Here is a 27,308-nt window from a genome sequence, read left to right as displayed (position 1 = left end):
CGGAGGAAGTACTAAGTTAAATTTGAAAATAATAAATTTATATAAACTCTTTGTTATTGGGCCTTCACAAGGACTAGCCTGAGAGACTGATTTCGGCCCGATGGGCCTTGTTCAGGTTCTTCACCATTTAAAAGAATATGAAGTAAGCCCACGTAATATCTCAAAACTAACATGATCAAAGTTAATCAAGAACCACTAAACATTGATGATAAAAAAAATAAACATGAACTTATACAAAGCTTATACAGCTCGTAGTTTACACGTCAAAAACAACTTAAATCCTCTCAAAAAACAAATTTCTCAAATAATTTTGCAACAAAACATATAATTACTCATCACCCTAAGTCCGACCCGAATAGCGCATAGTGTTGCGGATGCTCTAAGCCTGACCCGGATAGCGCACACTAACCAACCTCAAATCATCAACAACCGGTCCGCACAATGAACCCGAATTATCACTCTTCATGTGATAATATGCACTCAAAAACCTAACCCTAGTTCGGGACGAAACGGCCTTAAACCTAAGCTTAGCACGCTTGAACCCTCCAGTCCCCTTCGATTGATAAGGAACTTGCATGATATCTCTCCCCGCGGCTGCCTCCACCATCATCGACCCCTCGCACGAGTTCTTCGCGTCGCCTATGGAGAAAACGAGGTCGTAGGTTTTTCCAGGCGTAGTTCTGACTAGTTGAGCAATGGCACTCTCCCTTCCGGCCACAAGCTCCACAGCTCGTCTGCCCTCAGGCACGCGGAAGTGGTCAGAATCGATGTACTTGACGGCCTTGAGGGACTCGATCAACCAGCAGGGAAGAGGAGAGTTCGCGTCCTTCAAGGTCGGAGGGATTAGTACTCCCCAACTACTGTTGGGGAATATGTATGGACCCTCCTCAAAGTTGCCATTTCTCAACAAGTTGCCTGCACAATTATAGGAAGATTGACTCACTAGATATTTAAGTAGATATTTATATATGAAGGAGATGGTTCATTTAAGAACTTTTCTTAAAGTCGAAACACAAAACCATATCAGTTCGCAAACATATTAATATCCGTTGGTATAATAAAACATATCAATTCCTATAACAATTCGTTATATATGTGTATATATAACGAATATTTACTAATATTTACAGTTAGAAACTGTAAATATTTACAGTTAGAAACTGATATTCATAAATCAACGAACTAATATTTGTATATAATAACCTCTTTGTCTAATGTGTTTACTAATATTTACAGTTAGAAACTGATATTCATAAATCAACAAACTAATGTGTTTAGTTATGATTTTCAATTCTCATTTTAAAAAAGTTGTCATTGGAATCATCCTTATATATAAATATATTTCTAACTGTAAATATTAGTAATAATTATAATGTGATGCAAAATACGAGATTGAAACAATTTAAAACATAAATGTAAGGAAAAGTAACCTCTTTGTCTAATGGGTTTGGGCAAGGCCTTTAGTGCAACTGAGTCGATAAGTGGGCCACAAGCCGGGTCTTTGTCGACACCCGGATTGTGGATCAAGATCTCCATGTCACTAGAGTTGGCCCGGAATCCCCAAGAATAGGAATCCCAACCGTCACAACTGTAGATGGTTTGGATGGGCCAAATTCCCCAGTCTTTGGGTTGACTATTTTGTGAAATTGAGACCATCAATGTCTGCTCTTGTGCACAAGTCCTTGATGCACTAAATGAGATGGCGTAGAACACTCCTTTGGCCACCTTCACCTTCGTCTTGATGGTGGCCGCGTTGCCCAGCCGCACGGCTGAGGCTCCCTCCGGCACCACCAGCACCATGTCGCCTTGCTTTTGCGTCGATTTTATGTATTCCACGTAGCCTGTCGTTTCCCAATGTGGGATGGAATGCGGGTCGGTCACTTTCGTCCCTTTCATTTGCGACGGTTTTGGGCCGTACTCAAAGTTTCCATTTGGTATTTGTCCTGAAACAAAGATCGACAAATTGATTGAAGGAGAAACATTTTATCAATCGGACTATAGTGGATTATTTTGTTATTAAAGAATATAAGACCATATTGTATGTTCATATAGATTTGTGCATGTTCTAATGTTTTGAATCATTCAACTTTTGATTTATAAATCTCGATCTGTAATGTCACGTTCCACTGTGGTCACATGCTTTGTCCCTCAATTTCAAATTTTATAAATAGAGATTGTGATATTGATATAATACTATATTTATCGTCTAAATGATAATGAAGATGTACTGACAGATTTATGTTAGCGCGTAAAAATTACTCCATATCAATAATTCATTTTTTTAGCCATCCACCACAACTACTAGTCATTAGTGCAATAAATAAATTCAAATCATCAATTGTCTCTTTAAAACTTTACTTATTATTATTATTATTATGATCAAAGTATGATGATTTGCACTCATACATTAACTCAACGACAAACTTAGTCGAATAGATCTGGACTTTGGAAAAAATAAACTGTATACATTAGAATTGATATATAACGTATATATAACTATGAGGAAGTTTGTACGTAAAGGAATGCATTCTTGTGGGAAAAAATTAGTACGTAAAGTGTGAAAGTAAATTGGAAATGTTACCGTCACGAGTTGTTGATAATGCGATTTGGAAAGTTGCTGAGAGTAGCAGTAGCACTACTACTATCTTCATTTTAATCCTCTCTTACCCCACAATTTATGTCTATTTTCTTCTGTGTTTGAGAAAGAGAGAGAATGATGGTTGTTTTTGTGAACGAATATTTCGAAGCTTATTTATAGTCGTGTTTAAAGTCCAGGGGCATTTTCGTCTTTACAATATTGCTAGCTATCATATCGAGTATTTTTATTAGTTAGCTTGAACTTTGAATACGGAAGATAATAATTACAATTCACCAAAATATTTTTAATAGGGAAAATTAAATATTTACCGTAGAATGAAGCAACCTTACATTGAAGTTAGGACCATTTTTGCTCATTTACCAAGTTTTAAAATTAGGTTTTCTTAATTTAATTCCTCGGCACAACAAAATTTTGTTTTCTTGATTCAGTTTATATTTCCATAAGAAAAATAAGTTGGAAGAAAATGGTAGCATATAGATATTGCTAATTTTCTATTACAGATGGCTTACATGGATGTAGAAAGAAGATCAAATGTAACTTCTCAGTAAATTTTACAAAATCTATATTGCTATGATTGACGAGTCCTATTATTTATTTATTTTATTTCTAATTTGGATAATAACCGACTAAGAACTAACCAACGCCAACATAGAAAAAATCTAAATCACACATATTGAATTAATTTGTTGATGTAAATTTGTCCTTCGTCTATTATTAGCACGAATTCCCACATGATTGATCAAAACGCATAAAATGAATCTTCGAAATTATGATTAATTAGGTTTTGTTGGGGGTAGGTCCAAAAACATACCACTCCGCTACACATGGCCATTCCAACAGCCTGTTTTTTGGTCTGGAAATGGGCATTTCGGTCATTTCGTTCATCCAAATAGCAATTAGTCAATTAGACTTTATCTTCTTATACGGTAATAACTAAAAAGCAAAATAAAATATAATTTTCTAGAAATACACTACACATCAATTGTTATAGTATCAATGTTTTCTCCATATACAAATTGCTTGTAAAAACTTAGTAGATGGAGTGACTAAACTGCCCCTACTTAACATCCTTCTCCGGTTGTGCATATGTCCTGGACTAATTATGGTCTTTAGAGCATCCGCAGCGGTGCTCGCTGGGACGGACGGCGTCCGTGCCACTGGAGCGGCAACGCGCTGCTCGATGCATCGAGCTCGTCCGTGCCGCTGAGCAGGCGACGTGGCGCGTTTCTCTTCGCCAACGGATTATCCGTTGGAATTATTTTTTTAAAATTGAAAATAATACCAATTTTTTTTAAAAAAAATATTTTCAGATTCCCAAAAATATAGTTGTTTTATTACCATTTTTTGGATTTTTTTTTAATAATTTTTTAAACCCAAAATCATCTATAAATACACACATTCATCATCCATTTTTCACATCGAAGTGTGCATACGACGGTGGGCGAGAGGATCGTAACAAGACACACAATGCGCGATACCAGAACCCACACTGAGCTACAAGAAGACCTAATCAAACACATTTGGGCGAAATTCGGTCACGAGTAGTGGGTTTTTTTTATTTTATTAATTTCATTATGTAATTTTTAATTTTTAGGATTTTAATTATGTAATTTTTTATTTTTTAGTAATCTGTAATGGTATCGGATATTTTTAATGCATTTTAATATTGTGGAAATGTTTTTAGTAATTGAAGTATTTAAATTAAATAATGAAATAGTGGGACCCATGAGTATGTCCTTGCGGAAGAGCATTGATGTGGGTGTTGTGCTCTTGGGAAAGAGCAGGGAGTAAAAAAGTAATAAAAATAGGTCTGGACCCACATCCGTACTCTTTGGCAAGAGCATGGAGGTGGATGCTTAATTATTTTGTTAGATGCAAATCCACAAAAATAATATCCGAGGATGTGTCAGCACTATGATTGAAATCGGAAAAATTAAATTATGCCCGATGACAATTCAAGATCTGAATTTCTGCCCATGTGCAGTTGATTAAATGTATTGAAGAATTCGATAATAATTTTTCCTACAAACATGAAGGGAAAAAAAATCAGTGATTTCTAGTTTGAGGCTATACCTATGTCCCTCATTTGTCGGCAATAATTCAGTATTTAATTAATTTAATATCATGTGCATGCAATAAGTGAGTAAATTCACTAGGTATTTAGTGGTGGCGTATCAGTTGTCACACATGTATTTGTAGGTGAAGCCAGACAATAACTTTCTTCAGCATAGGTTATACAGTTTTCTAGATGTAATTTAATTATATAGTATAATATTATTGCAGAAGAGTTTGCTTTAACTTGATAATACAAATTTGAATTTGGACTCTACTGCTTTAGGCATCAATAAATTAGCTGTGAACACATTAACTCATTTCCATGATGAATGGGTTAAAGAATTTAATTAATCATTTACTGTACTTCAATCGATTGAATTTGAATGGTGTGAAATTTAAGCATCACTCCCATTACATGTTTATTCTGTTATTATTTATTTTATTTTATAAATTAGTTTAATTCTAATATATTAAGTATTAGTTTTATTTTATAATTTTAATAAAAATTAAATCCAATTTCTCATTTTACTCATTTATTTAAAAATATAAAGAAAATGAAAAGATCAAACTCAAATTTTTATTAAAATTGTAAAGTTATCAATGTCAATTACATTTTTTAATTTATTATAATCTCACTAATTGTATAAAACAAAATAAGTAAGTAACAATGAATGTGCATTAAACAAGAAAATATTCACAAGTGGTGCTCATATATGTATAACACATTATTTCCCTTTAAACAATATACTACACAATTTGAAGGAACTTCATTTCATTTTTAATAAATAGAGATCATGTTTACCTATATTTCATAACAACTTAATATTCTTTGATTTTCTCCAATATATATAGCATTTATTATAGTTTAATCTTTTTATATTTTCTCATCACTACACCATTTATATAAGAATCAAACAAGACTCATACATTTACTTAACATTTATAATTAAATATAATACACACATTTGTGATAAATGTGTGTACAATGTTCCACTATACATAGATTTACCTAACTTTATAAAAAATAATGTTGGAAAAAAATAGGCTATGTTTTTAGGGACCGAAGGAATATGATATTGTGATTGATTGGTTAGAGAAGTAGTAACCGATAAAACATAAAAACAATTAAATATTGTAAAATTTGGATGATTAGGTTGAAATTGCCCATCGCTATATGTCCATAATATTTCATTCTCTCTTTAAATTAGATTCTTCAAGAAGGAGTATCCCTTTCTCGAACTTCTTGTTCAATTCAGTATCTAAATTTTCATCGTTTCGGTTATGCATTTTGCCAATAAAACGGTAGTAATAAAGACAAATTAAAGAACACAATTCAATAATAAGATCTAGATAATGTGTAAAATTTATATAATATGCAGAAATTAGGCTTGTTTTGGGGTGGGTTGGGATTACCCACAGATTAACATCAACCAACCCAATACAAGGAGGTGCTATAACAGTGGGCCCAATCCAATTTCTTCTCATCTATACCATAGGCTATAGCATTACTAAATCAATTTATATTCTCATCTAAGGATAATTCTATTAGGGAATGTTCGGTTTGCAAATTATATCTGAGATTAAATTTAAAGTGTGTTTGGTTTATGAGATTCAATCTCACAACTCAATTCTAGATGGATAATAATGAGATAATTAGTCATAGCTAACCCCAATGACTAAAATAATCTTACAACTCAATCCCTAGATTATATCTTGATATTATTTTATCCTAGAAATTGAACGCCACCTTAAAATGCTCATATTTAACATTATATCTAAAGTAAGTACTATCTTATATAGCATGAAAAAAAGAATTATTATAATTTAAGTGGCCATCCTACAAATCACATAAAATTTTATCTTAATACTCTCTCCGATCCATGATAGTGGGGGAGTTTCTTTCGGCACGTAATTTAAGAAAAATTGTGTTAAATAAATTAAGTAAATGAAGAATAAAGTAGGAAATGAAAAAGATAGGAAGATGAAAAGAGAATAAAACAAAAGAGAGTAAAATAAGTGAGAACAAATATATTGACGTTTACTAAAAAAGAAATGATTATATTACTATGGAACGTACCAAAATGCCAAAATAATTCCAACACTATGGAACGGAGGGAAATGCCAAAATAATTCCAACACTATGAAACGGAGGGAGTATGCATTAAAACTTCATTTCAAAAATTTCTAGAGAGTAGTAGTAGTATATTTTTTAATTTGTCATTGTCCAAATTTTGTCAGTTAACTAGTACTTCCTCCGTCCGCCCGCGAATAGGATACTTGTTTTTCATTTCAGTCCGTCTGTAAATAAGAGACCCGGTTAATTTTTACAATAAATGATAATAGAATCATACATTCTATTAACTTATTCCACTTACATTTTATTTAAAACTTACAAATGATACTCATATTTCCCTAACTTTTTTCCATGCATTTTTCTTTAACGTATCTTCAAATCTGTATTGTTAACAAATAAAACTCCTGATGGCCGCAAGAGGGAGTAGTTCGGTTTTTTATTTCTATATTGAGAATCTGAGATTGGGAGACGAATTAGGATAATGATCAAAGGAAGTAATTAGCCAATTACTGCTCTACGAACACTCAATTTTTTTAAATATGAAAACCGGTAAGACAGTTTAAAATCTGTTAAAGCTTGTTTTGATTATATACTCCTCTTGATTCTTGTCTGCTTCAAAATCCTAGATCCAGATCTTAATGGAAGAAAAACAACATTATTTTGATTTATTTTTAATATTACCCTAAAAGAAGTAGTACTATGAAAATTAACCAAGGCAAAATGCTGATTATCGGCATCCTTCATCACAACTTCACAATCATAAACAAACGAAGCAAATAAATAAATTGAATGTACAAGAACTGAAGAACGATGTGACAGATAAACTCAAAAAAGATCCATCACAATCTGATGGGGTGCGTACTAAACAAGCCCAACAGCAATGACGGCCCATCAGCCCAAAGCCCAAGGAAGAGTATGAGTTCGGCATTACCAAAGAGTTCGGCCTCAGCCTACAGCTCGGTAAAAGCCAACCTATCAAGCTCTGCTCTCAGATCGGCAACCAAAGCAGGAGTATGAGTTCGGCATTACCAAAGAGTTCGGCCTCAGCCTACAGCTCGGTAAAAGCCATCCAATCAAGCTCTGCTCTCAGGTCGGCATCAAGCTCTACTCTCAGATCGGCAACCAAAGCAGTTCGGTCTCAGTATTCGACCGAACAAGGAGTTAGTGGACCCATACAGGATGTCCAACACACCCACTACCACGTGGTGTCAACTCAGGCCACGATCGTAGGCCATGACCTACGCTACATCCACGATCTTAGGCCATGACCTACACGACATCCACGACTTAGGGTGGTGATGCAAGCCACGATCTTAGTTCAAGATATAAATAGAACTTAGATCAGATAGAAGAAGGTTAAGCTCTCTAGAGATAAAATAGCAAATAGCAAGTTTGTATTTGTAAGCTGTAGAAAACAGATCAAGCAATACAATCTTGCCCTCCCTTCTTCCCGTGGACGTAGATTTACTTCAGTAAATCGAACCACGTAAATTCTTTGTGTCGTAGTTTTCATTCTCTACCAGCAATTACTAACATCAGAAATTCGCGGATCCATCACTGGCGCCGTCTGTGGGAAGCGAAGAACAAAATTTGTGATAAAGCGAATTTTTGATCCATTTTTTCCACCCAAAAAATGCATACCAGATCGCAGAGTACCCGTATTCCTGCTCGTGAGAACCAGGAGGAAGCCAATCCATCCCATAGGTCTGGAAAACAGCCTAGGGATAAATCCACCACCAGTTCTCATGGCGAAGGAACAGGCCGCTCCAAAAATCGTCCCACTGAGTCCTCCCAGCAGCCTGATTTGAATGAGGCTGTCAAGCTGTTCTTGGCTGAGAAGCAGGATGAGTTCTTAGCCTTCCTGCAAAAGAGCCAAGAGCCGAAGACGAAAGCGGAGGATTCTCCTTCCTCATCCAGACATGAAAGTCACTACCGCAGTAGTGCCGTGTCTTCCAGGAAGAAGAATCCTCAACCCCGACATATTCCTGCTCTTCCTCGGTACCGGAATCACAGGAGAACTCAATCTCCTCCATACCGACGAGATATCGGATTCGCCGTGTACGGAGCACTGAAGACTCCGTTCTCGGACGACATCACCCGAACTCCCCTACCACAGAACTACCGAACTCCGTCGATGACTTACGACGGGCTCGTGGACCCTCACGATTTCTTGGGGCGCTATCAGTATAACATGGCGAACCAGGGTCTCAACGAGGTCCACATGTGCAAGCTGTTTCCCGAGCTGCTCATCGGGAACGCGAGAAGGTGGTTCGATAGCCTCCCCCAGGGCAGCATCAGATCTTACCGAGATCTAATGGATGCCTTCCACAGGAGGTTCTTTCAGAAAGCGGAAGCCCGAATCACTTCGGCTCAGCTGCTTTCCATTCGTCAAGGTCGCGACGAAAAAATCAGCGACTTTATGACAAGATTCCACAAGGAATGTCTGCAAGTAGACGATCTCAACGATCTGCTTGTCATCTCGGCATTCCAAAATGGAATCCTGTCCGGAGCTCTCTACAGGAAGCTCGTTGAGTGCGGTCCGCAGACAGCTCAGGAAATGTGGGACATTGCGGACCAGTACTCCCGGGCCGATGAGGCAGACCGTCGTAAACGGTCGTTAGACAGCTCATCGTCCCGAGGAGACAGGAGGAAGCCCGATCATAGCGATCAGGGACATCCTCGCCGAACTCCTTTTGGCGATCAGGGACATCCTCGCCGAACTCCTTTTGAAAGGATTCAAAGGACTCCGGTGCAAGACAGATTGGGACCCCGTCTCAATCCCGAGAAGCCGCCCGCTCAGTTCGTACCGCTGAACAAGCCGAGAGCGGAAATTTTCGAACTACACTCTGACCTGTTCGAAAAGCCAAAGCGGATGACGAAATCTGCCGCGCGCCGACCCCAGGATAACTACTGCTCCTACCATCAAGACCACGGTCACGATACCGAGGAGTGCAGAAACTTGGCTGCAGGTATCGATGTTCTTGTGAGGGCAGGGACATTGAAAAAATACCAAAACAAGCAGTCAAAGAAGAATAAGAAGCAGAGAGGTGCGAACTGCGCTCCTCAGGATCCGAAAAGGCAGCCGGATCCCGAAGACGATGACGAGCCGCAATATGATGGAGTAATCCTGACTATTGACGCTCTCCCTGCCGGGAAGACCAAGTCGTCCCTGAAGTCAGAGCGCAGAGGCTCCAATCGAGAAGAGCCAACGCATAAAAGGCTGAAGCAGGACGAAGTGATTACGTTCTCGGATGCTGATCCCGTCCCGGCCATCTCTCCTCACCAAGACGCCATTGTCATCCAAGCCGGAGTGGCAAACAAACTGATCCACAGGGTGTTTGTGGATACAGGAGCGTCAGTCAGCATTCTTTTTAAAGAGTGCTTCGACAAACTAGAAGTGGACCCAGCTCGGCTCAGCCCGGCTCCGCTTCCCCTGAAGAGCTTCGCCCAGGAGGACACCCGCCCTGAAGGTATTATCAGCCTTCCGATCACGGTGGGGAAAGCGCCTACTAGCTCCAGTACGATGATTGAGTTTTTCGTGGTGAAAGCTCGGTCCCCGTACAACGTCATCCTGGGAAGAGACTGGCTCAACACAGTTCGGGCCATTTGCTCCACTTATCACCTCACCATCAAGATCCCTACTAAAGGAGGGATAGCGGTCATCCGAGGTGACCAAAAGAGAGCAAAGGAATGTCTGCAAATTGCGCTTAGAAGTGCCGAGCAGTCAGATCGGCACCACCAAGCATAGCAATCACAGCAGCCGGAGTCAGAGGCAATGACCGAAGTCATACCGGAGCCGAATTCGATGACAGTTCAGCTGTACGAAGACGATCCATCCAGAACGGTTAAGATCGGCTTCGCGGGAACGCCTCTACTTCGGGAAAAAACCATCCAGCTCCTCAAGGAATACAAAGACGTCTTTGCATGGTCTCCGTTGGACATGACCGGAGTGCCCCCCGAGGTAATCACTCATCGTTTAAATATTGATCCTTCGGTCCGGCCGATAAAACAGAAGCAAAGACTCTTTGCGGCAGAACGAAGTCAAGTCATCCATGACGAAGTCCGTCAATTATTGAAGGCGGATGTGTTATTCGAAGTGAAGTATCCTTCGTGGGTGGCCAATCCTGTCATGATCAAGAAAAAGGAAGGAGGATGGCGGATGTGCATAGATTTCACCGATCTAAATAAGCACTGTCCCAAAGATTGCTATCCCCTTCCGAACATAGATAAAAAAGTAGAAGCTCTGATAGGCTTTGAAATTTTTTGTTTTCTTGATCTATACAAAGGATACCATCAGGTTTTAATGGATGAGATTGACGCTTCAAAAACGGCCTTCATTACTGATTTCGGCATTTTCGCTTATAAAAAGATGCCATTCGGTTTAAAGAATGCCGGAGCCACTTATCAAAGGATGGTAGACAAGCTTTTTCGGCACCTGATTGGAAAGGAAGTCGAAGTATATGTTGACGATATAGTCGTCAAGAGCAAAAGCACCTCGGAGTACGAGCACAACCTCAAGTCCACTCTCAACGTGCTCAAGAAAGCCAACCTCAAACTTAATCCCCAAAAGTGTACCTTTTTGGTAGATTCGGGAAAGTTTCTGGGTTGTTGGGTTTCAAAAGACGGACTCAAGGCAAACCCCTCAAAAGTTCAAGTCGTTCAGAACATGGCAATGCCGAAGTCCATACATGACGTGCAAAGGCTAACCGGATGTCTAGCCGCACTGAGTCGATTCCTTTCCCAAGCAGCCGAAAAGCAACTGCCGTTCTTCAAGGTGTTGAAAAAGGCACCAAAGTTCGAGTGGGGAGCCGAGCAGAAAAAGGCCTTTGACGAGCTCAAAAGTTATCTAGCCGAGCTTCCTATTCTCTCTGCTCCAACCGAAGCCGAAGTAATATTCTTATACTTAGCGGCATCGGATCAAACCATCAGCGCGGTACTTGTTCGAGAAGAAGGCCTAAAGCAGCTTCCCATCTACTTTACAAGCCGAGCATTAAGAGGTCCAGAAACCAGGTATCAACCACTGGAAAAGATTGCTCTGGCATTAGTAAATGCAGCAAGGAGACTGCGGCCATACTTCTATGCTCACAAGGTATGCGTCTTAACTGATCTGCCACTTCGGCAAGTGTTGACCAAACCAGGAGCATCAGGCAGAATCGCCAAGTGGGCTATAGAGTTGGGAGAGCACACAATTGAATATCTACCTCGGAAAGCCATCAAGGGACAAGCCTTGGCAGATTTTCTTGCAGAAGCGAAGTTCGATCAAGCAATTCCTATTATTGCCGAACAGAAGAATTCTGCCAATGCCGAACTAGCACAGCCCTTGGAATCCGAAGTAGAGCCGCCGGACTGCTGGAGCGGATTCGTAGATGGAGCTTCAAACAAGATGGGAAGTGGAGCTGGTATTTTACTTGTCGCTCCCGACGGACACGAGGTAACCTACTCACTTCGTTTCCTATTCCCCACTACTAATAATGAAGCCGAGTACGAAGCCCTCCTGGCCGGACTCCAGTTAGCGCAAAGTCTGCTCGTCAAATCTCTCAAAGTCCATTGTGATTCACAAGTCATAGTAAATCACATGTTGGGTACAAGTGAAGCTCGTGACGAGAGAATGAAAAAGTATTTGGACAAAGCGCGAAGCATCAGCCGAAGTTTCTCCTATTTTCGGATAATCCGCATTCCTAGAGCGGAAAATAGCCGAGCAGATACCTTAAGTAAGTTGGCCTCAGATCCGAGCTCAAAGGCGGAAGAATTAATGCATCGAAGCATTGATGAAGCCGAGGTACATTCAGTATCCAGCTCGCCGAACTGGATGACGCCGATCTTGCAGTATCTGGATCAAGGACAATTGCCCGAGGATAAGAGAGAAGCTCGGAAGATCACGTGCCGAGCACTTCGGTACGAACTTCATGAAGGAGTCCTCTTTAGAAAGTCTTACCTCCAGCCGTTATTGCGGTGCGTAGGACCAGAAGAGACGGACTACATCCTCAGAGAAGTTCATGAAGGATCGTGCGGTAGCCACATCGGAGCCAGAGCTTTAGCTAAAAAAGTTCTGAGATGGGGATATTATTGGCCAACCATGGTACAAGAGGCAGTGCAGCTCGTCAAGAAGTGTACGAAGTGCCAAATTCATGCAAATGTCCCAAGGATGCCGCAGACCGATCTATACACTATGCAAAGCCCTTGGCCTTTCATGCAATGGGGCATAGACATAGTGGGACCACTTCCTCAAGCTCCTCGGCAAATGAAATTCCTTATCGTTGCCGTGGACTACTTCACGAAGTGGGTGGAGGCTGAACCATTAGCTACGATAACGAGCTCAAAGGCATTGGACTTCGTCTGGAAGAACATAGTGTGCCGATTTGGCATACCCCACATCCTCATCTCGGATAATGGGACTCAGTTCACCGACAAGACGTTCAAGAATTGGTGCCAAGAGCTGAACATTCAACAGCGGTTCACTTCGGTCTCCCATCCCCAAGCAAACGGACAAACGGAAGTAACGAACCGGATTCTGGTGAAAGGGTTAAAAGCTCGGTTAGAACAAGCCAAAGGACAATGGGTAGAAAATCTCCCTCAAGTCCTATGGTCCTACCGAACTACGCCCAAAACCTCCAACGGTGAAACTCCGTATAGTCTGGTGTACGGCACTGAAGCCGTAATTCCGGTGGAGATCGGCGTACCCAGTCCCCGAACTCTAAATTTCTCCTCAGAAATGAATGACGACGGACTGAGAGCAGAACTGGATCTCGCCGAAGAAAGAAGAGAATTGGCGTGCATAAAAGCAGCCAAGTATAAGGAGCAAGTAGCCCGGTATTATAACCAAAGGGTGAAAAAGCTTCAATTTCAAGTGGGAGATCTCGTCTTGAGAAACAACGAGGTAAGCCGAGCAGAAAAGCTGGGCAAACTCGAACCCACATGGGAGGGTCCATATCGGGTGTCCGAAGTCCTCGGCAAAGGGTCTTATAAATTGACTCACATGTCAGGAGAACAAGTACCCCGAACATGGCACGTCTCCAACCTCAAGAAGTACCACTTGTAAGAGACAAAAGTCCGGTCAGTCCGTCTCGTGTCTAGTTCGGTCATAGGGGTATGTGTTTTTATTTGTTTGTTTTTTACTTGTACCTTTTACTTGTCGTTTTAAAAAAAGGTTTAAAGTTTTTTTTCCTTCGTCTTTTTCATTTTTTCCCTATGTGTTTTGTCTCTATGTGCTTGTCGTCTCTTACAAATGGTACCAAGGTATATCGTTCTTTAAAGACTGATCCCCTTTTTAGATCGATTATTAAAGACTATTGTGAGTCCAAGCTTCTAAGGAGGATATAAGACCACAATTCAGCTTAACAAGCAGTCCGTCTGAAACGAACTGCAATAAGCCAACGATTGTGAGTCCAAGCTTCCAAGGAGGATACAAGACCGCAATTCAGCTTAATAAGCACTTCGTCTGAAGCGAACTGCAAAGGGAAAGTCCGATCCACGCGATAAACCTCGCCGAATTAGGACGACCAAGCTCGGTCAAAGAAGTTTACCTCATAAGGCCGGGGACGACCACGTCTAGTCAAAGAGGTTTACTGCATAAGACCACTTCGGTTAACTGGGAAAGTCCGATCCACGCGATAAAACTCGCCGAATTAGGACAAGGGAAAGTTCGATCCCGGCGACAAAAATCGCCAAATTAGAACACAAACCAAGTCCGGTCAAAGATGTTTATTTCATCAGATCAAAGACGAGTCCGGTCAAAGATGTTTATTTCATCAGACCAAAGACGAGTCCGGTCAAAGATGTTTATTTCATCAGACCAAAGACGAGTCCGGTCAAAGATGTTTATTTCATCAGACCAAAGACGAGTCCGGTCAAAGAAGTTTACTTCATAAGACCAAGGCCCAAGTCCGGTCAAAGAAGTTTACTTCATAAGACCGAGGACGAGTACGATGAAATTTTTTCGCTAAGCTGTAAATACAGTGTTAGAAGCGAAAACAAAATTTCATTTTTCAAATCTTGTTCGGCATACAACTTAGCTACCCTACAAAATGGCGTTACGCTATTACAAAGGACTATTCTACTGTCCAGGGTTGCTGAAGTTAAGCCACCTATCTGCAAAATCCTCTGGAAGCCGAGTTCGGTTGTTCCGAGCAGATGAAGAATAAGCAGGTCGACGAGATGCTATCCTCGACCCAACGCCTCTTCCCCGAGCCCGAGAAGTCCTAACACCTCGGCGATGAAGAGTCTCTGCAATAAGCATCTGCTGATCTTGCTCGCTCATAGTCACAACTCCTCGGCGAATTTCAGTCCATCCCTGTCTTGACGATTCCGGTTGCTCCTGAGCCCGTTCTCGTCTTGACGTTTCCGGCTGTTCCGGAGTTCGTTGTTGGCTGGGAGTAGGATTTTGAACAAGGGAACCAGAGGTTTGATCTGGAGTGCGAGCATCTGTTGGCGCGATATGCCGAAGGAATCTTTCTATGGAGGGGCGCCGAGAAAGAACAATGTTGTACCGAGAAGCCCAACGCCGCAGTGATGTCACAACTTGTTGGCAAGCCGGGCTCTCCAGCACATTGTTCATACGGAGTACATGATATTCCTCCCACAGTTCGTCAACTCGACTCTGAACATCTGATATGGTCATTCCCCCGCGCACACGGATGTAATCCTCATACGCAGTCCTCTCAGCAATGGCCGTATTCAGCTCGGCCTCCAGATCTTTCTTATCGGACTCTAAGTCCTTGATATCGGCATCCAGCTTCACTAAACGAGCCAGAAGCTCGTCATTTTTCGTCTGATCGGCTATAGCTCTTCTCTCAGCTTCGTCCAAAGCCGAAGAGTACAGCCGTTTCCAGTGAAGTATCTCCATCTCCTTGGGTACAAAGCAGCTATATTAGTTCGGCAGCTGTACCGAGCAGATAGTAAAATACAACAGGAATAAAGGCGAGTACGAAAAGCTATACGAAGACAAGTGTAGAGAATTTTTCATTCACAAGGAAAATTTTTACACTAGGGCTTCAAGGCCATTTTACAAGGAAGAAACTAGACTAAGAGAAGGGAGACGAAATCATACTCCGCCAGCTTCGTCTCCGGCTCCTCGGTCTGGTACAGCTTCTTTCTCCTGGGCTACCTCAGCCTCAGCCTCGCCTCCTGCCGGCCTCGCCTCCGCCTCCTGATGGGCTTCCTTCTCCGGATGCCCGGCCTGATCGACTTCGGCCTCCCGCTCCAGCGGCTCGGCCTCACCCTCTCCGTGGTAAGTCGAAGCGGGTGAAACGGGTCCCACGGAGGCAAAGATAGCCTCCAGGTTCTCGTCCCGATCAGCTCGACAACTCCGGACTCGGTCTGCAGAAAGCAGGACCGAAGATGAAGCGAGCTCCTCAAGGAGCGGCAGATTCTGAAGCCGAGCTGCTATCTCTCGGCTGTACAGAGGCAGCACGACGTCGGCCCCCTGCTCGCCCTTATCGGCAATTAGCCTTACCAGACTACCGACAAAGGCCGAGAACTGGCTGCTCAAAAAGAGTTTCTCCGTGTAAACATGGAGAGCCTCCCCTTGGGCAACCACGGCAGCAGCATCGCTCCGCTTCGCCTGCTCTCGCTGGATGACGAGCTGGTTTTTGGCAAACTGAGCTTCATCCTGGGCCGAAATCCTAGCAGCTCTGGCCTTCTCAAATTTAGCCTTAGCCTGTTCGGCCCGATGACAAGCAGCCGCCAACTTCCTCTGCATCTCGGCATAGTCATTGGACGCTTTGGAGAGTTCGACGGCGACGAGCTTGGAGAGCATATCGTTCCTCTGAAAATGAATAAAGAAAAAAGTCAACAAAGGGACCACAAAAAATACAGAAAAAAAAGCAAGGCCAGAAAATCAAGAAGAGAATTCACCTCGGCGAAGTCCGTGGGCCATAAAAACGGCTCACAGATATGTTCCGAAGGAGGCGCCAAGACCACGTCTTTCTCTGGCGCTCTCGGGGGCTTCTGGGCCTTCCCCCTCCCCTTTGCCGAAGTTGACTCCGGCTTCTTCGGATCCGAAGAGGTTTTTTGCCTTTTCGGAGTCCTCTCGGCATCAGACGCCGAGCTGGTGGTTTTCGGCCTCTCCGGCTCCTTGGACTCCGAAGATTTTCGGGTAGCCTTGTTCAGCATGTACACTGCCAAAAAGCAAGAAAGCAAGGTTAGTTTTCTTCGTTAAAGCAGTAGAACATAAAGGTAAAGAAAAATCCTCACCCTCGGCCTCTTCGTCCGAAGACGAGATGTCGAACACGACGTCGCCCTTGACGAGCTCAGACTCCGTGTATTGTTTCCTAACTACGGGAATCTTGTTGAGCTCGCCATCGAGCTCGGCCAATGGTTCTAACCGAGGATGAGGAATCACGGACTTCGGCCCTCTCCAGGGGAAGCCCGGAGCCGCTGTCCTATTATAAAAAAAGAAGCGGTTTTGCCATTTCGGCCACTTGGTTTTGCAGAATGCCCTAAACGGCTGTAAGGGGATCAAGTAAAACCAAGATCCCTTCCTTTTAAATTGGAAAAAATTAAGGATTGCCCGCAGAGACAGATCCTTATCTAACCTACGGAGTTCGGCAGCGAAGGCCGACAAGTGCCTCCAAGAGTTCGGAGTCACCTGGCCTAAAGGAAGCTGAAAAAAATCTAGAAGCTCTACAAAGGTGGAAGGGAAGGGGAAACGAAGCCCGCATTCTAAGCAGGCTTCGTAAACGGTGGCATAACCCTCCGGCGGGTCGTTAGCCCTATGATCATCGTCGGGAACCACCGCCTTCCCCCCAGGAAAAGAGTATTTTTCGTAAAGGGATATCACAGTATCCTTACTCAAGATACTGTGAAAATACTCTACGGTCTTCTCCCCGGATTCTTTCCGGCTAGAAGACCCCTTACCCCCTTTTCTACCGCTACCAGACTCAGACGAAGAAGAAGCAGACATGGTTCTTACTCTTTGAAAGTTTGAAGAAATCCTGAGGAAATTTTTGAAAGCGGAAGGAAATTTTTCACGCAAAAGATAGAGAGTGCAGAAGAAGCCAATAGCAAAGGTGTTCAAATGATGAAGAAAGGCGGTATTTATCAGATTTGGAAAAGATTTCAAATCATCGCACCGTTTCATATCCCACCTTTTCAGGATTCGACGGCCGGATTTTACTGTCGCATTTAATGCCGCATTTAATGCAGTCACGCGCAGGGCACGTCCCCTGACTTCAGCCTCCCCCGTCCCCTTTTTCAGAATGCCGAAGTGACTCGCTTCGCCGAAGTGATTCACTTCGCTTTTCGGGGGGGGGTAGTGATGGGGTGCGTACTAAACAAGCCCAACAGCAATGACGGCCCATCAGCCCAAAGCCCAAGGAAGAGTATGAGTTCGGCATTACCAAAGAGTTCGGCCTCAGCCTACAGCTCGGTAAAAGCCAACCTATCAAGCTCTGCTCTCAGATCGGCAACCAAAGCAGGAGTATGAGTTCGGCATTACCAAAGAGTTCGGCCTCAGCCTACAGCTCGGTAAAAGCCATCCAATCAAGCTCTGCTCTCAGGTCGGCATCAAGCTCTACTCTCAGATCGGCAACCAAAGCAGTTCGGTCTCAGTATTCGACCGAACAAGGAGTTAGTGGACCCATACAGGATGTCCAACACACCCACTACCACGTGGTGTCAACTCAGGCCACGATCGTAGGCCATGACCTACGCTACATCCACGATCTTAGGCCATGACCTACACGACATCCACGACTTAGGGTGGTGATGCAAGCCACGATCTTAGTTCAAGATATAAATAGAACTTAGATCAGATAGAAGAAGGTTAAGCTCTCTAGAGATAAAATAGCAAATAGCAAGTTTGTATTTGTAAGCTGTAGAAAACAGATCAAGCAATACAATCTTGCCCTCCCTTCTTCCCGTGGACGTAGATTTACTTCAGTAAATCGAACCACGTAAATTCTTTGTGTCGTAGTTTTCATTCTCTACCAGCAATTACTAACATCAGAAATTCTCGGATCCATCACAATCAAACCTAAATTTGACAGTAGGGGATTAAAAATTCCCCCACGGATCCAAGCAATCATCAAACGGTACCAATTAAAACAAGCACCGAATAAGCGCCTACATAGAAATGAAAACCCTACATTATTACAACAAAACAAAAGCAGAGATAGTCGAGTTGGCAGATTGATTCTTACGATGGCGCCCTCCGATTCAACGATCCTCGGCGCGGCCCGACAGATCGGAGGCGAGGCGGGAGGCGATCGCGGAATGGTACATAATGTCGTGGAACGTCGTCGTCTCGATCGTCTTCTTCCGCAGCTCCTTCGCCTTCTGCTCCGTGAAGCAGCCGCGGAAGAGGCTCTTGTCGGCCGAGATCCGTCCCGATTCGGGATCGGAGCTCCGGCTGGTAATGTAGTCGGGCTCGGCGGACCAGCCGAGGATGGGGGCCCACCAATTGTTGGATCTGCGGCTCGAATCGGGCTTCGGAGGGCGGGGGACAGCGGCGGTGGCGACGGTGGGGTGGCGGAAGGAGGACAATGTAGCGGCCATTGTGGAATGATTTTTGCTTGATTTCGTAGCGGTGGTAGTGAGAGGGATTTGGGTTGGAACTTGGAGTATAGATAGGGATCTCAATCGGGCCAGCTCACTGTCTTTCGGGTTAATCTTATTCGGGCTGCGGGTCAATCGGGCGCGGGCTAATCGGGTTTTGATTTTCGGGTTATAAAAGTTCAACCATAACCCTAAAAGCTCGGGTTTCGGGCTAGCCCAACGGGTTAATCGAGTTGCTATCGATAAAATTAGCATGCTATCAATCAAATAAATAACGGTGAAAATTAGTTATATTTATAAAATGTAAAATATTTAATTATGATAAATTTGAGATATATGCTTAAATTCAAACATAAACATGATCAAATACTAATATTTGAGTTTACGCAAAATAAAATATACACATAAAGAAATTTTAAAACATGTTTTAGAAAGTTAAATATATTTTTTTAGTGAATTTGAAGTTTCTAATTTATTTATCTATTATCATGTTAATAAAAATTAATATATAATTTAAATATTTAATATATATTTTGAAAGTTATTTTTTTAGTAATCTATACTATAAAATAACCAATGAAGTGTTAAATTATAGTCAAATAAATAGAATGATAGAAATTTTATCTGGTTTTCGGGTCAGTCCATCGAGTTTTCGGGTCTGGCCCTAACGGGTTGCGAGTTATCGGGCTGAGACTTTTTCGGACTAGAAATTTTCAACTCTAACCCTATAAATTTGGCAGGCTATTCGGGTCAGCTCGGGACTATATTGATATCCTAATAGAGGGAAGAGGGGTGGGGAAATGGATAAGATTGTAGACGTGGTGATTGGTGAAGGCGTGGCTTATTCTATTTATTTCGCTTTTCCGCGCTTTTTGCTTTTTCTTTTTTCTTTTTATTTTTGTAGATAGTTTACGGATAAGGACGTTGGATCTGACTTCAGAATCTGACCCGTGACGGTGGAGACTGAGAATCTTTTGCACAAATATTAATTTTATTTATCATCAATTTGTCTTATATTAAGCGAGTATTTTTTTTAGTTGACCAAAATTAAGGCTAAATTTTATTGAGCTCGAATTTCGGTGAAGTTGGGCAACTAGTATACCTTATGAAACATGGAAAATGAAAAAACTAAAACTAAAACTAAAACTAAAACTAAAACTAAAATTAAAATTAAAATTAAAATTAAAATTAAAATTAAAATTAAAATTAAAATTAAAATTAAAATTAAAATTAAAATTAAAATTAAAATTAAAATTAAAATTAAGGATGTCATTTTTCTTTGATTATATGCTTGCTTTTATTTTTAATCTCTTTAATAGGAGGCCAATTTATTAAGATCATTCTTCATTTCTTTGGGATAGTGGAAAATATGATCTGATTCCTTTCTGCTTATAGAGAATATCATAATCACTTATGTCCCGAAATAAAATACTATCATTATTAATTATGATTACTTAAGTTGCCTTAAATAAATAAATAAATAAATAAATAATTAAAAATGCTCGATAATTGGGCCCAATAAGATAGGGTGAAAAACCAAATTGCAGTCCATAGACATATTCGATGTAGGTACCCATTAATTGGAAAATCTTCCACTGCCTTCAGTTTTACTCTTTAATTTTGTAAAGATATTAATTTGGTATGTAAATATATATTATTTGTGATAATATTACAGTATCTAACTTTTTTAGGCTGTGCATTTTACTACAAACTGCAACAGGTTATTGGACACGTCTAAAACCAAATTAGTCAAAATAAAGAAAGGAAGTCAACAATATTCTATTCAAATAATTTACTGAAATATTTAAGAACACCTGCCAAGATCAACTATTCAAAGTTTAAACGAGTTAACTCAAAGTAACAAAGCTTATACCAATAATTTTCAATTCGTATTAGTTTGTTACATGTTTTTACGTATTAATCACTCAATAATAGTAGTTCATATTAACTTGTAAGAAACGATTAAATTTAATCATATGCAATAAATTAAACTGCATGGTCCTTGTTTTTTTGTACATGTCTTATTTGGTCAACATTAGACACTAATAAATTAGCATTTTGGTAGTTACGGTGAAATTTCAGGAGAAAGATGAATGAATAAAATAATACTAAAGGGTCCTTTGTTTTACATCTATCTCATATAGAAAAATTCAAGTCTTTACGATCAACTCAATTCATTCAGTCTAAAACTTGAACAAAAAAGGAGTTAATTAGAGATGGCAGCAGCTTATGCAGCTCTAGTTTCGTTGTTGAATACCATGGATCAGATCCAGATTCATCCTCGCCTTTCCACTTATTTTGACAACTACCAATTCCAATCTCTCCGCGAAAAGGTCGATTTCGTTCTAGATTTTGTGGAGAACTATTCCGATGCTGTGATCCCCGAAAAGACTGGCTTCCTCGAAGATCTCATGGTGAATGGCGAAGCAACAGAAGCAGAAGATCTGATGAGGCGAATCGCAGCTGCAGCTCATGAAGCTGAAGATGCAATCGAAGTCGAAGCAGCAGATCGAATCCATGCTGCTGCATCCACTCAACAAAGCCCCTCATTCTTCCACAAGGTTATACAAGACATGGATTATATCATGGAAAAGGTTGTCAAGATTAAAGAGGAAACTGGATTCATAAAGTCCTTGCCATCTCCATCTCCATCTTTGTCTCCACCGCCGCCTCTTGCAACTGCCAGCATCGTGGGATTCGACAGCTACCTCAAGCGGCTCTGGGATCAGCTCACCGGACATCATGCTGGCCGGATAATAATCCCGATCGTTGGGATGGGCGGAATTGGCAAGACCACTCTTGCAAGAAAGGTATATGAAAGTTCACACATCCTACAGAATTTCAACGTTCATGCTTGGGTTACTGTGTCTCATGAATTCAGTGCAAGAAAATTCTTTCTACAAGCACTTTCTTGCCTAGGAGTATCCAGTGATGACAGGGATACAACCAGTGATCAGCAGCTAAGTCTTGAGTTGCACAAGATCTTATTCAATAGGAGATATTTGATCATCTTGGATGATGTGTGGAGTGTTGATGATTGGGATAGGATCAAGTCTTTCTTCCCAGAAAATAAGAACAAAAGCAGAATTGTGATAACCACTAGGGAATCAAAACTGATTGATTTCTTAGGCTTTCCTCCACTTTCTCTGGATTTTCTTGATGATAAAAACAGCTGGGACCTTTTCTGTGCAAAGGCATTTGCACAACAAGGCTGCCCTTCTGAATTGGAGGAAGTTGGGATGAAAATCGTCGAGAAATGCAAAGGACTTCCACTGGCAATCGTGGTGATTGGGGGGCTTCTTCGAGAATCACCCAAGTCACAAGAATACTGGGAAAAGATTTCTAAAGAGAAGCACTTGGTTCTTGATTCAGTAGACGGCTACAAACCATTGAACATTCTATACTTGAGCTATAAGTACTTGCCACTTTGCTTGAAACTGTGTCTTCTTTACCTGGGAATATGTGCAGACTACGGCGTTGAAATGACTGAACTCATCAAACTTTGGGTGGCCGAGGGTTTCATAAAGCCGAATAAAACCCAAAGTCTGGAAGAAGTTGCAGAGGGCTACATAGACGACCTTGTCCACCGAAATCTCCTCTTCCGCTCTCCTCTCATAGTATACCGGAAAACGGTAAAATTCAGTGTTCACGATCTCGTGAGAGACTTATGCATGAGGATAAGTGAGAAAGAGAGCCTTTTCTGTGTCGAACGAGACCAAAATGGGAAGCGTCACGTTGCAGTTGATAAAAGAAGCGCAATGTTGTACACCAGAGAAACAGTATCACATCACCGTCCAATCATATCCCGTGAAAGATGGGCAGCAGGGCGGCTAAGGGTGTTGGTTCGCGACATCCGTCGCATTGACTATACTTATCCCGAAGTGAACTCCCGCCTTTTGTACCATGAAGCAGATAAGGATGACGAATATAGGGACATTAACCCTCATGATTATTGGTCGGTTACTTACCAGCTTTCTTCATCGATATCACTACTTTGGAGTTTGCAGACTATAATTGTCACCGAAATCTCAGACGTTGTGGCACCGTCTGAGATTTGGGAGATGCCGCAGCTTAGGCATATCGATATATCATCTGTCAGTATTCCCAGTCCGGCTCCTAGTAGCAACGCTGTTGTTTTGCATTACCTACAGACACTTCGTGATGTGGAGGACTTGGTTTTCACTGAGGATGTCTGCAAGAGAATACCCAATGTTAAGGAACTGGAGATTTCTCAGTATTTCCATGAACGTGGTGAGGCGAGTTCTCGCTACCATCTCCACGATGTTGGCCATTTAGACAAGCTTGAGAAGCTCGTGTACTCTTGCAATGGAAGGAAGTTTCTAGAAGGTTCCGCAAGGAACCTCAGACTCCCGAGTTCCCTCAGGGAGTTGCAGTTGAATTCCTGCAAGCTTGACTCATGTGATGTGAAGATTCTTGGTTCGTTGCCTCATCTCGAACTTCTTCTATTGCATAAGGTGGCGGGACAGGAGTGGGATTTTGGGGAAGAGGAATTTGATTGCTTGAAACACTTGAGCATTCATCAGTGTGATGATCTGATTTGCTGGATTGCAGACAGCTATACTTTTCCTGTGTTAGAGAGGCTTTCACTTGGATCATTATCCAATTTCGAAGAGATTCCTTCAGACATCGGAGAGATTCCAACACTGAAGAGAATCTCAATGTATGATTGTAGAGAATCTGCTTGCATATCAGCAGTTAACATTCTAGAGGAGAAGGAGGAGAGCTTTGGACATTTTGGGCTTCGAGTTGAGATCAGTTTCAGTAAGGAGAGTGAAGCAGAAATGCTGAGGGAAAAAGTCGAATTTCGTAGCAAAAATCTTCTCATCTCTGGCTTCCGTTGATTGTGGTATTTTGTCTTTAACATCAAATGATAGAAGCTCATTCTTATTTAAAAAAGATGACTCCCTCAAACGTTTAGACAATGTAACACCAGGTAACACTATTAACACTAACGGGCCTCCGTTGCCTTCACCTCAGTTGGCAGTTGTTGTTTCTTGTTCTTGTCATCAACAATAAGCGCCTTCTCCATCTGTCGTGTAACCTCGTTCACGACAGCCTTCACGCCCTGAGAAGGTCCGTTGGCAGCTGAACTCTCCGGTTCAGCATGATCAAACGGACCGGTCTTCCATATTCTAACAGTCCCATCTTCAGATCCAGAGGCGTATGATTCACCTCCAGGTGAGAAACGAACACAATGCACCGGACCATGGTGCCCCTTGTTACACCCTGAATGAAATCACAACAATATGTAAGACCAGAAATGAATTAAGTCAAGCCTTCTATTCAAGAAAATCGATGTTTGGTAGTTATAATTCAGAGCTTACCGATTTCTTCTCCAGTGTGAAAGTCGAATAAATGGACCCACATGTCTTCTCCACCTGCAATGAACTTGTTGCCAAGCTTCGGCTCCAACGAGGCTGACTCCATTATACAGGGCATGTCGTAGCTCTTGACCAGACCGAAGCTGTTTCAAGCGTTTTGCATGTTAAAATTGCTAGTGCACTTTACACAAGTAGGAAAGAAACAGACGTACTGATTTGCATCCCAGAACTTAATGGTCGATCCATCAGCAGTTGTTATATAGCGGCCATCATGACTCACTTCAACGCTGGTTGTAGAAGCCTTTGTCTCAAGTGTTCGAACAATCGTTCCAGTTCTCACATCCCATAACCTATGGCCATCATTTTGAGTAGCAAAGCATCAAGTGTAAGTTCTCAAATGATAATGCAAGAAAAAAGGAATTGCCATATGTTAAAAAACAGAGAATTCGAATAGATCTCTGCATATATTCATGTTAGTTTTGAGTTTGCAAATTTTAAAGGATTGAAATAGCAACCTCATAAAATTTGCATTATTTAACGTACCTCACCCCACCCATGTCTGTGCAAGAGCCTAAGATTGTCTGGTCGCTATGGAGCCAAGCAAGCGTTCTAACTGAACCAGGAGAATTTTCTAGTTCCCTGGGTGGTGCATCCGGACTATTCAAATCAAATATACGAAGAACTTTTTCCATCCCTCCAGTTAGCAGCAAGTGAGTATCCTACAAATTGATGGAAAAAGTTTAATCATCATGATTTGCTAAGTTACCATAACTGTTCCGATCCTAGGATATATTTTAAGCTAGAAACTGATACTATCGCACGCGTATATAAGTTTTGATAATTTACACAAGCAAATTGCATAGAGTGCAAAGAACAAAAGTCAAGAAACAGAACTAACAAATTGCGTAGAGTGCAAATTTCAGAAATCAACATTTTCAAACCATGCTAAGGCAAAAGTTTCACAACCTCAAATTCAAGCTTAGAAATATGCATGCTTTGAGAAGCCAAATTAGGGGCTTCATTTTATACTTCGGATTCCGAGAATTCAGAAATTCAAAAGGGACATAAATTAATACGGAGATTTCACAATAAAATCAACAGAAAATATTAAATAGATACAAACGATGAATAAAAATTTGAAGTGGCAAGTAACAGAAAACAGTACCTCTGAGAAGGAACAAGCACGAACAATGTGCTTGTGCTCAAACGAATGCAAAACATCCCCGGTTAGTGCATCCCACAACTTCCTGCAAACCAATGAACATAACAGAAAAAAATGAAATTAGTATGGTAAACAAAGCTCAATATGCGACACTTGCTTATATGGACGGTCACATATGGTTCTACATACCCTGACGTGAGAATAAGATAAATCAATTCCAACATATGTTTCTCTGCATTTATCTTAAACAGCTATATTGATTCTTAAATAAAAGAAACCCAAATATTTAACATACGCAGAAAAATCAGCTGATGCAGTTGCTACATGCAAACCATGTTTGTCCAGGCAGCAACTCCACACTGCACCTTTATGCCCTAAAAAGGTTCCAATCCAGTCTCCAGTCTCTCCATTTCTCAACATCGGTGAGGAATCTGAAAGAGAGAGAGAGAGATTCACATAGTCATTAAATTGGCAAAGCACACGAAGTCACAGATGTGCTTTCAAACACAAAGAACAAATCAAGGAAAACTAATTTCAAAGGTAAAATTTATTAGGTAACTTCAAACAATAACACAAACCATCACTGCAAAAGAGGCTGTTGGCAAATAAGATTAGTTTGTAAACTACATATCTTATATAGAAATAACATATGCACAGGAAACAACAACCTTAATAGCATTAAAAATATGATCAGTAACTGAAAACAGTCGTGCACAAAGTTCTCCACACTAATCTCTTTTTCTTTCTTATTCAGTTTCCATTACACTCCAAAACTCAACACTTCTCCTAAAAACACTATAGTCAAGTGCATTGCTCTGATATCTCCTTCACATCAAACAACATTAGGCTGGTGAAATAAAAAAAAATCCCACTAACCAAAATAGCTTCATCTAATATAATAACATCACAATGCATCAAATGTACATTAACATTTATAGAAACGTAAACACCAGAATTCCAAATGCTACAATCACATAATGATCTATTAGTTTCCCTGAGAAAAATAGCATAAAAAAGCAATGCATTATTATGAATGGACACATATCAGCTTAAAATACACAATTACCCTTGCTGGAACTAACAAGGAAGAAACCATCCGGCGTTATCGGGCTGTAGAACAGGTCGACAACGGGCCGAGAATGCCCATGGCAGATCAATGGAGCTACCACCTTCTTCTTATCCATTCTTCGACCTAATCTCAACACAAAAAAAAACTCTACCTTTTCAATGAAAAAGCAAATTCTCCAGCCGAATTACTATATAGAAATCAAAATTCCCACAATCCGACAATCGGAGGTCCAATCGTCTTATTCAAATTCAAATTAGAAATTAACAAAAAAAATGTGGCCTGTGACATAAAAATCAAGGCTTTATTACAGATCAAGATGAAGCAGCATCAATAATTGTGTATATATGTATGTCTTGACGGTGATGCACGGAGGTGGGAAACCCTAGTATTTATGATTATGAATCCATTGAGAGCTTCTGCGCGGATCCCAACCAACCATGATCAAATTTATTAGTCAATTGCAGATGAACTCCAGAGGTAAAAGAGAGAGTAATTTATAGGTGAACGAAAGATTCA

General features: G+C 41.2%; 4 protein-coding genes across 4 annotated transcripts; 1 reads left to right on the top strand and 3 right to left on the bottom strand.

Annotated features, from left to right (window-relative positions):
- Positions 1 to 181: 181 nt before the first annotated feature.
- Positions 182 to 2,709, bottom strand: LOC121798997. Its single transcript, XM_042198297.1, has 3 exons — positions 2,582 to 2,709; positions 1,431 to 1,943; positions 182 to 915 (listed from the first exon to the last, which is right to left on the bottom strand). The coding sequence occupies exons 1-3, from the start codon at positions 2,649 to 2,651 to the stop codon at positions 380 to 382; spliced, it is 1,119 nt and encodes a 372-aa protein (XP_042054231.1). The 5' UTR covers positions 2,652 to 2,709; the 3' UTR covers positions 182 to 379.
- Positions 2,710 to 18,881: 16,172 nt separating this feature from the next.
- On the bottom strand, positions 18,882 to 19,220 carry LOC121800281. Its single transcript, XM_042199855.1, has one exon. The coding sequence runs from the start codon at positions 19,218 to 19,220 to the stop codon at positions 18,882 to 18,884; it is 339 nt and encodes a 112-aa protein (XP_042055789.1).
- A 2,215-nt stretch (positions 19,221 to 21,435) lies between these two features.
- Positions 21,436 to 23,053, top strand: LOC121800280 (putative late blight resistance protein homolog R1B-16). The gene is made up of 2 exons (XM_042199854.1): positions 21,436 to 22,851; positions 22,961 to 23,053. The coding sequence occupies exons 1-2, from the start codon at positions 21,436 to 21,438 to the stop codon at positions 23,051 to 23,053; spliced, it is 1,509 nt and encodes a 502-aa protein (XP_042055788.1).
- A 989-nt stretch (positions 23,054 to 24,042) lies between these two features.
- LOC121797934 (serine-threonine kinase receptor-associated protein-like) lies at positions 24,043 to 27,297 on the bottom strand. Its single transcript, XM_042196717.1, has 8 exons — positions 27,101 to 27,297; positions 26,790 to 26,915; positions 26,019 to 26,154; positions 25,727 to 25,808; positions 25,105 to 25,280; positions 24,774 to 24,911; positions 24,565 to 24,704; positions 24,043 to 24,466 (listed from the first exon to the last, which is right to left on the bottom strand). Exons 2-8 carry the CDS (start codon positions 26,905 to 26,907, stop codon positions 24,189 to 24,191), a joined length of 1,068 nt encoding a protein of 355 aa, XP_042052651.1. The 5' UTR covers positions 26,908 to 26,915; positions 27,101 to 27,297; the 3' UTR covers positions 24,043 to 24,188.
- Positions 27,298 to 27,308: the final 11 nt, after the last annotated feature.

The sequence above is a fragment of the Salvia splendens genome, chromosome 4 (genome assembly GCF_004379255.2).
Source record: "Salvia splendens isolate huo1 chromosome 4, SspV2, whole genome shotgun sequence".
In the NCBI taxonomy this organism is placed as follows: Eukaryota; Viridiplantae; Streptophyta; class Magnoliopsida; order Lamiales; family Lamiaceae; genus Salvia; species Salvia splendens.
This window is presented reverse-complemented; position numbering and strand designations above follow the sequence as displayed.

What these genes read in the sequence shown, in the direction of transcription:
- LOC121797934 (XM_042196717.1), bottom strand. Translation starts at nt 26,907, where the DNA reads ATGGATAAGAAGAAGGTGGTAGCTCCATTGATCTGCCATGGGCATTCT. An exon ending in AAGTTCTGGGATGCAAATCA is followed by an intron (nt 24,705 to 24,773) that starts GTACGTCTGTTT and finishes CGCTTGAAACAG; the next exon opens with CTTCGGTCTGGTCAAGAGCT. An exon ending in TCACACTGGAGAAGAAATCG is followed by an intron (nt 24,467 to 24,564) that starts GTAAGCTCTGAA and finishes GATTTCATTCAG; the next exon opens with GGTGTAACAAGGGGCACCAT.
- LOC121800280 (XM_042199854.1), top strand. Translation starts at nt 21,436, where the DNA reads ATGGCAGCAGCTTATGCAGCTCTAGTTTCGTTGTTGAATACCATGGAT. An exon ending in TCATAGTATACCGGAAAACG is followed by an intron (nt 22,852 to 22,960) that starts GTAAAATTCAGT and finishes GTCACGTTGCAG; the next exon opens with TTGATAAAAGAAGCGCAATG.
- LOC121798997 (XM_042198297.1), bottom strand. Translation starts at nt 2,651, where the DNA reads ATGAAGATAGTAGTAGTGCTACTGCTACTCTCAGCAACTTTCCAAATC. An exon ending in ATTATCAACAACTCGTGACG is followed by an intron (nt 1,944 to 2,581) that starts GTAACATTTCCA and finishes TCTTTGTTTCAG; the next exon opens with GACAAATACCAAATGGAAAC. An exon ending in CAAACCCATTAGACAAAGAG is followed by an intron (nt 916 to 1,430) that starts GTTACTTTTCCT and finishes ATAATTGTGCAG; the next exon opens with GCAACTTGTTGAGAAATGGC.
- LOC121800281 (XM_042199855.1), bottom strand. Translation starts at nt 19,220, where the DNA reads ATGGCCGCTACATTGTCCTCCTTCCGCCACCCCACCGTCGCCACCGCC.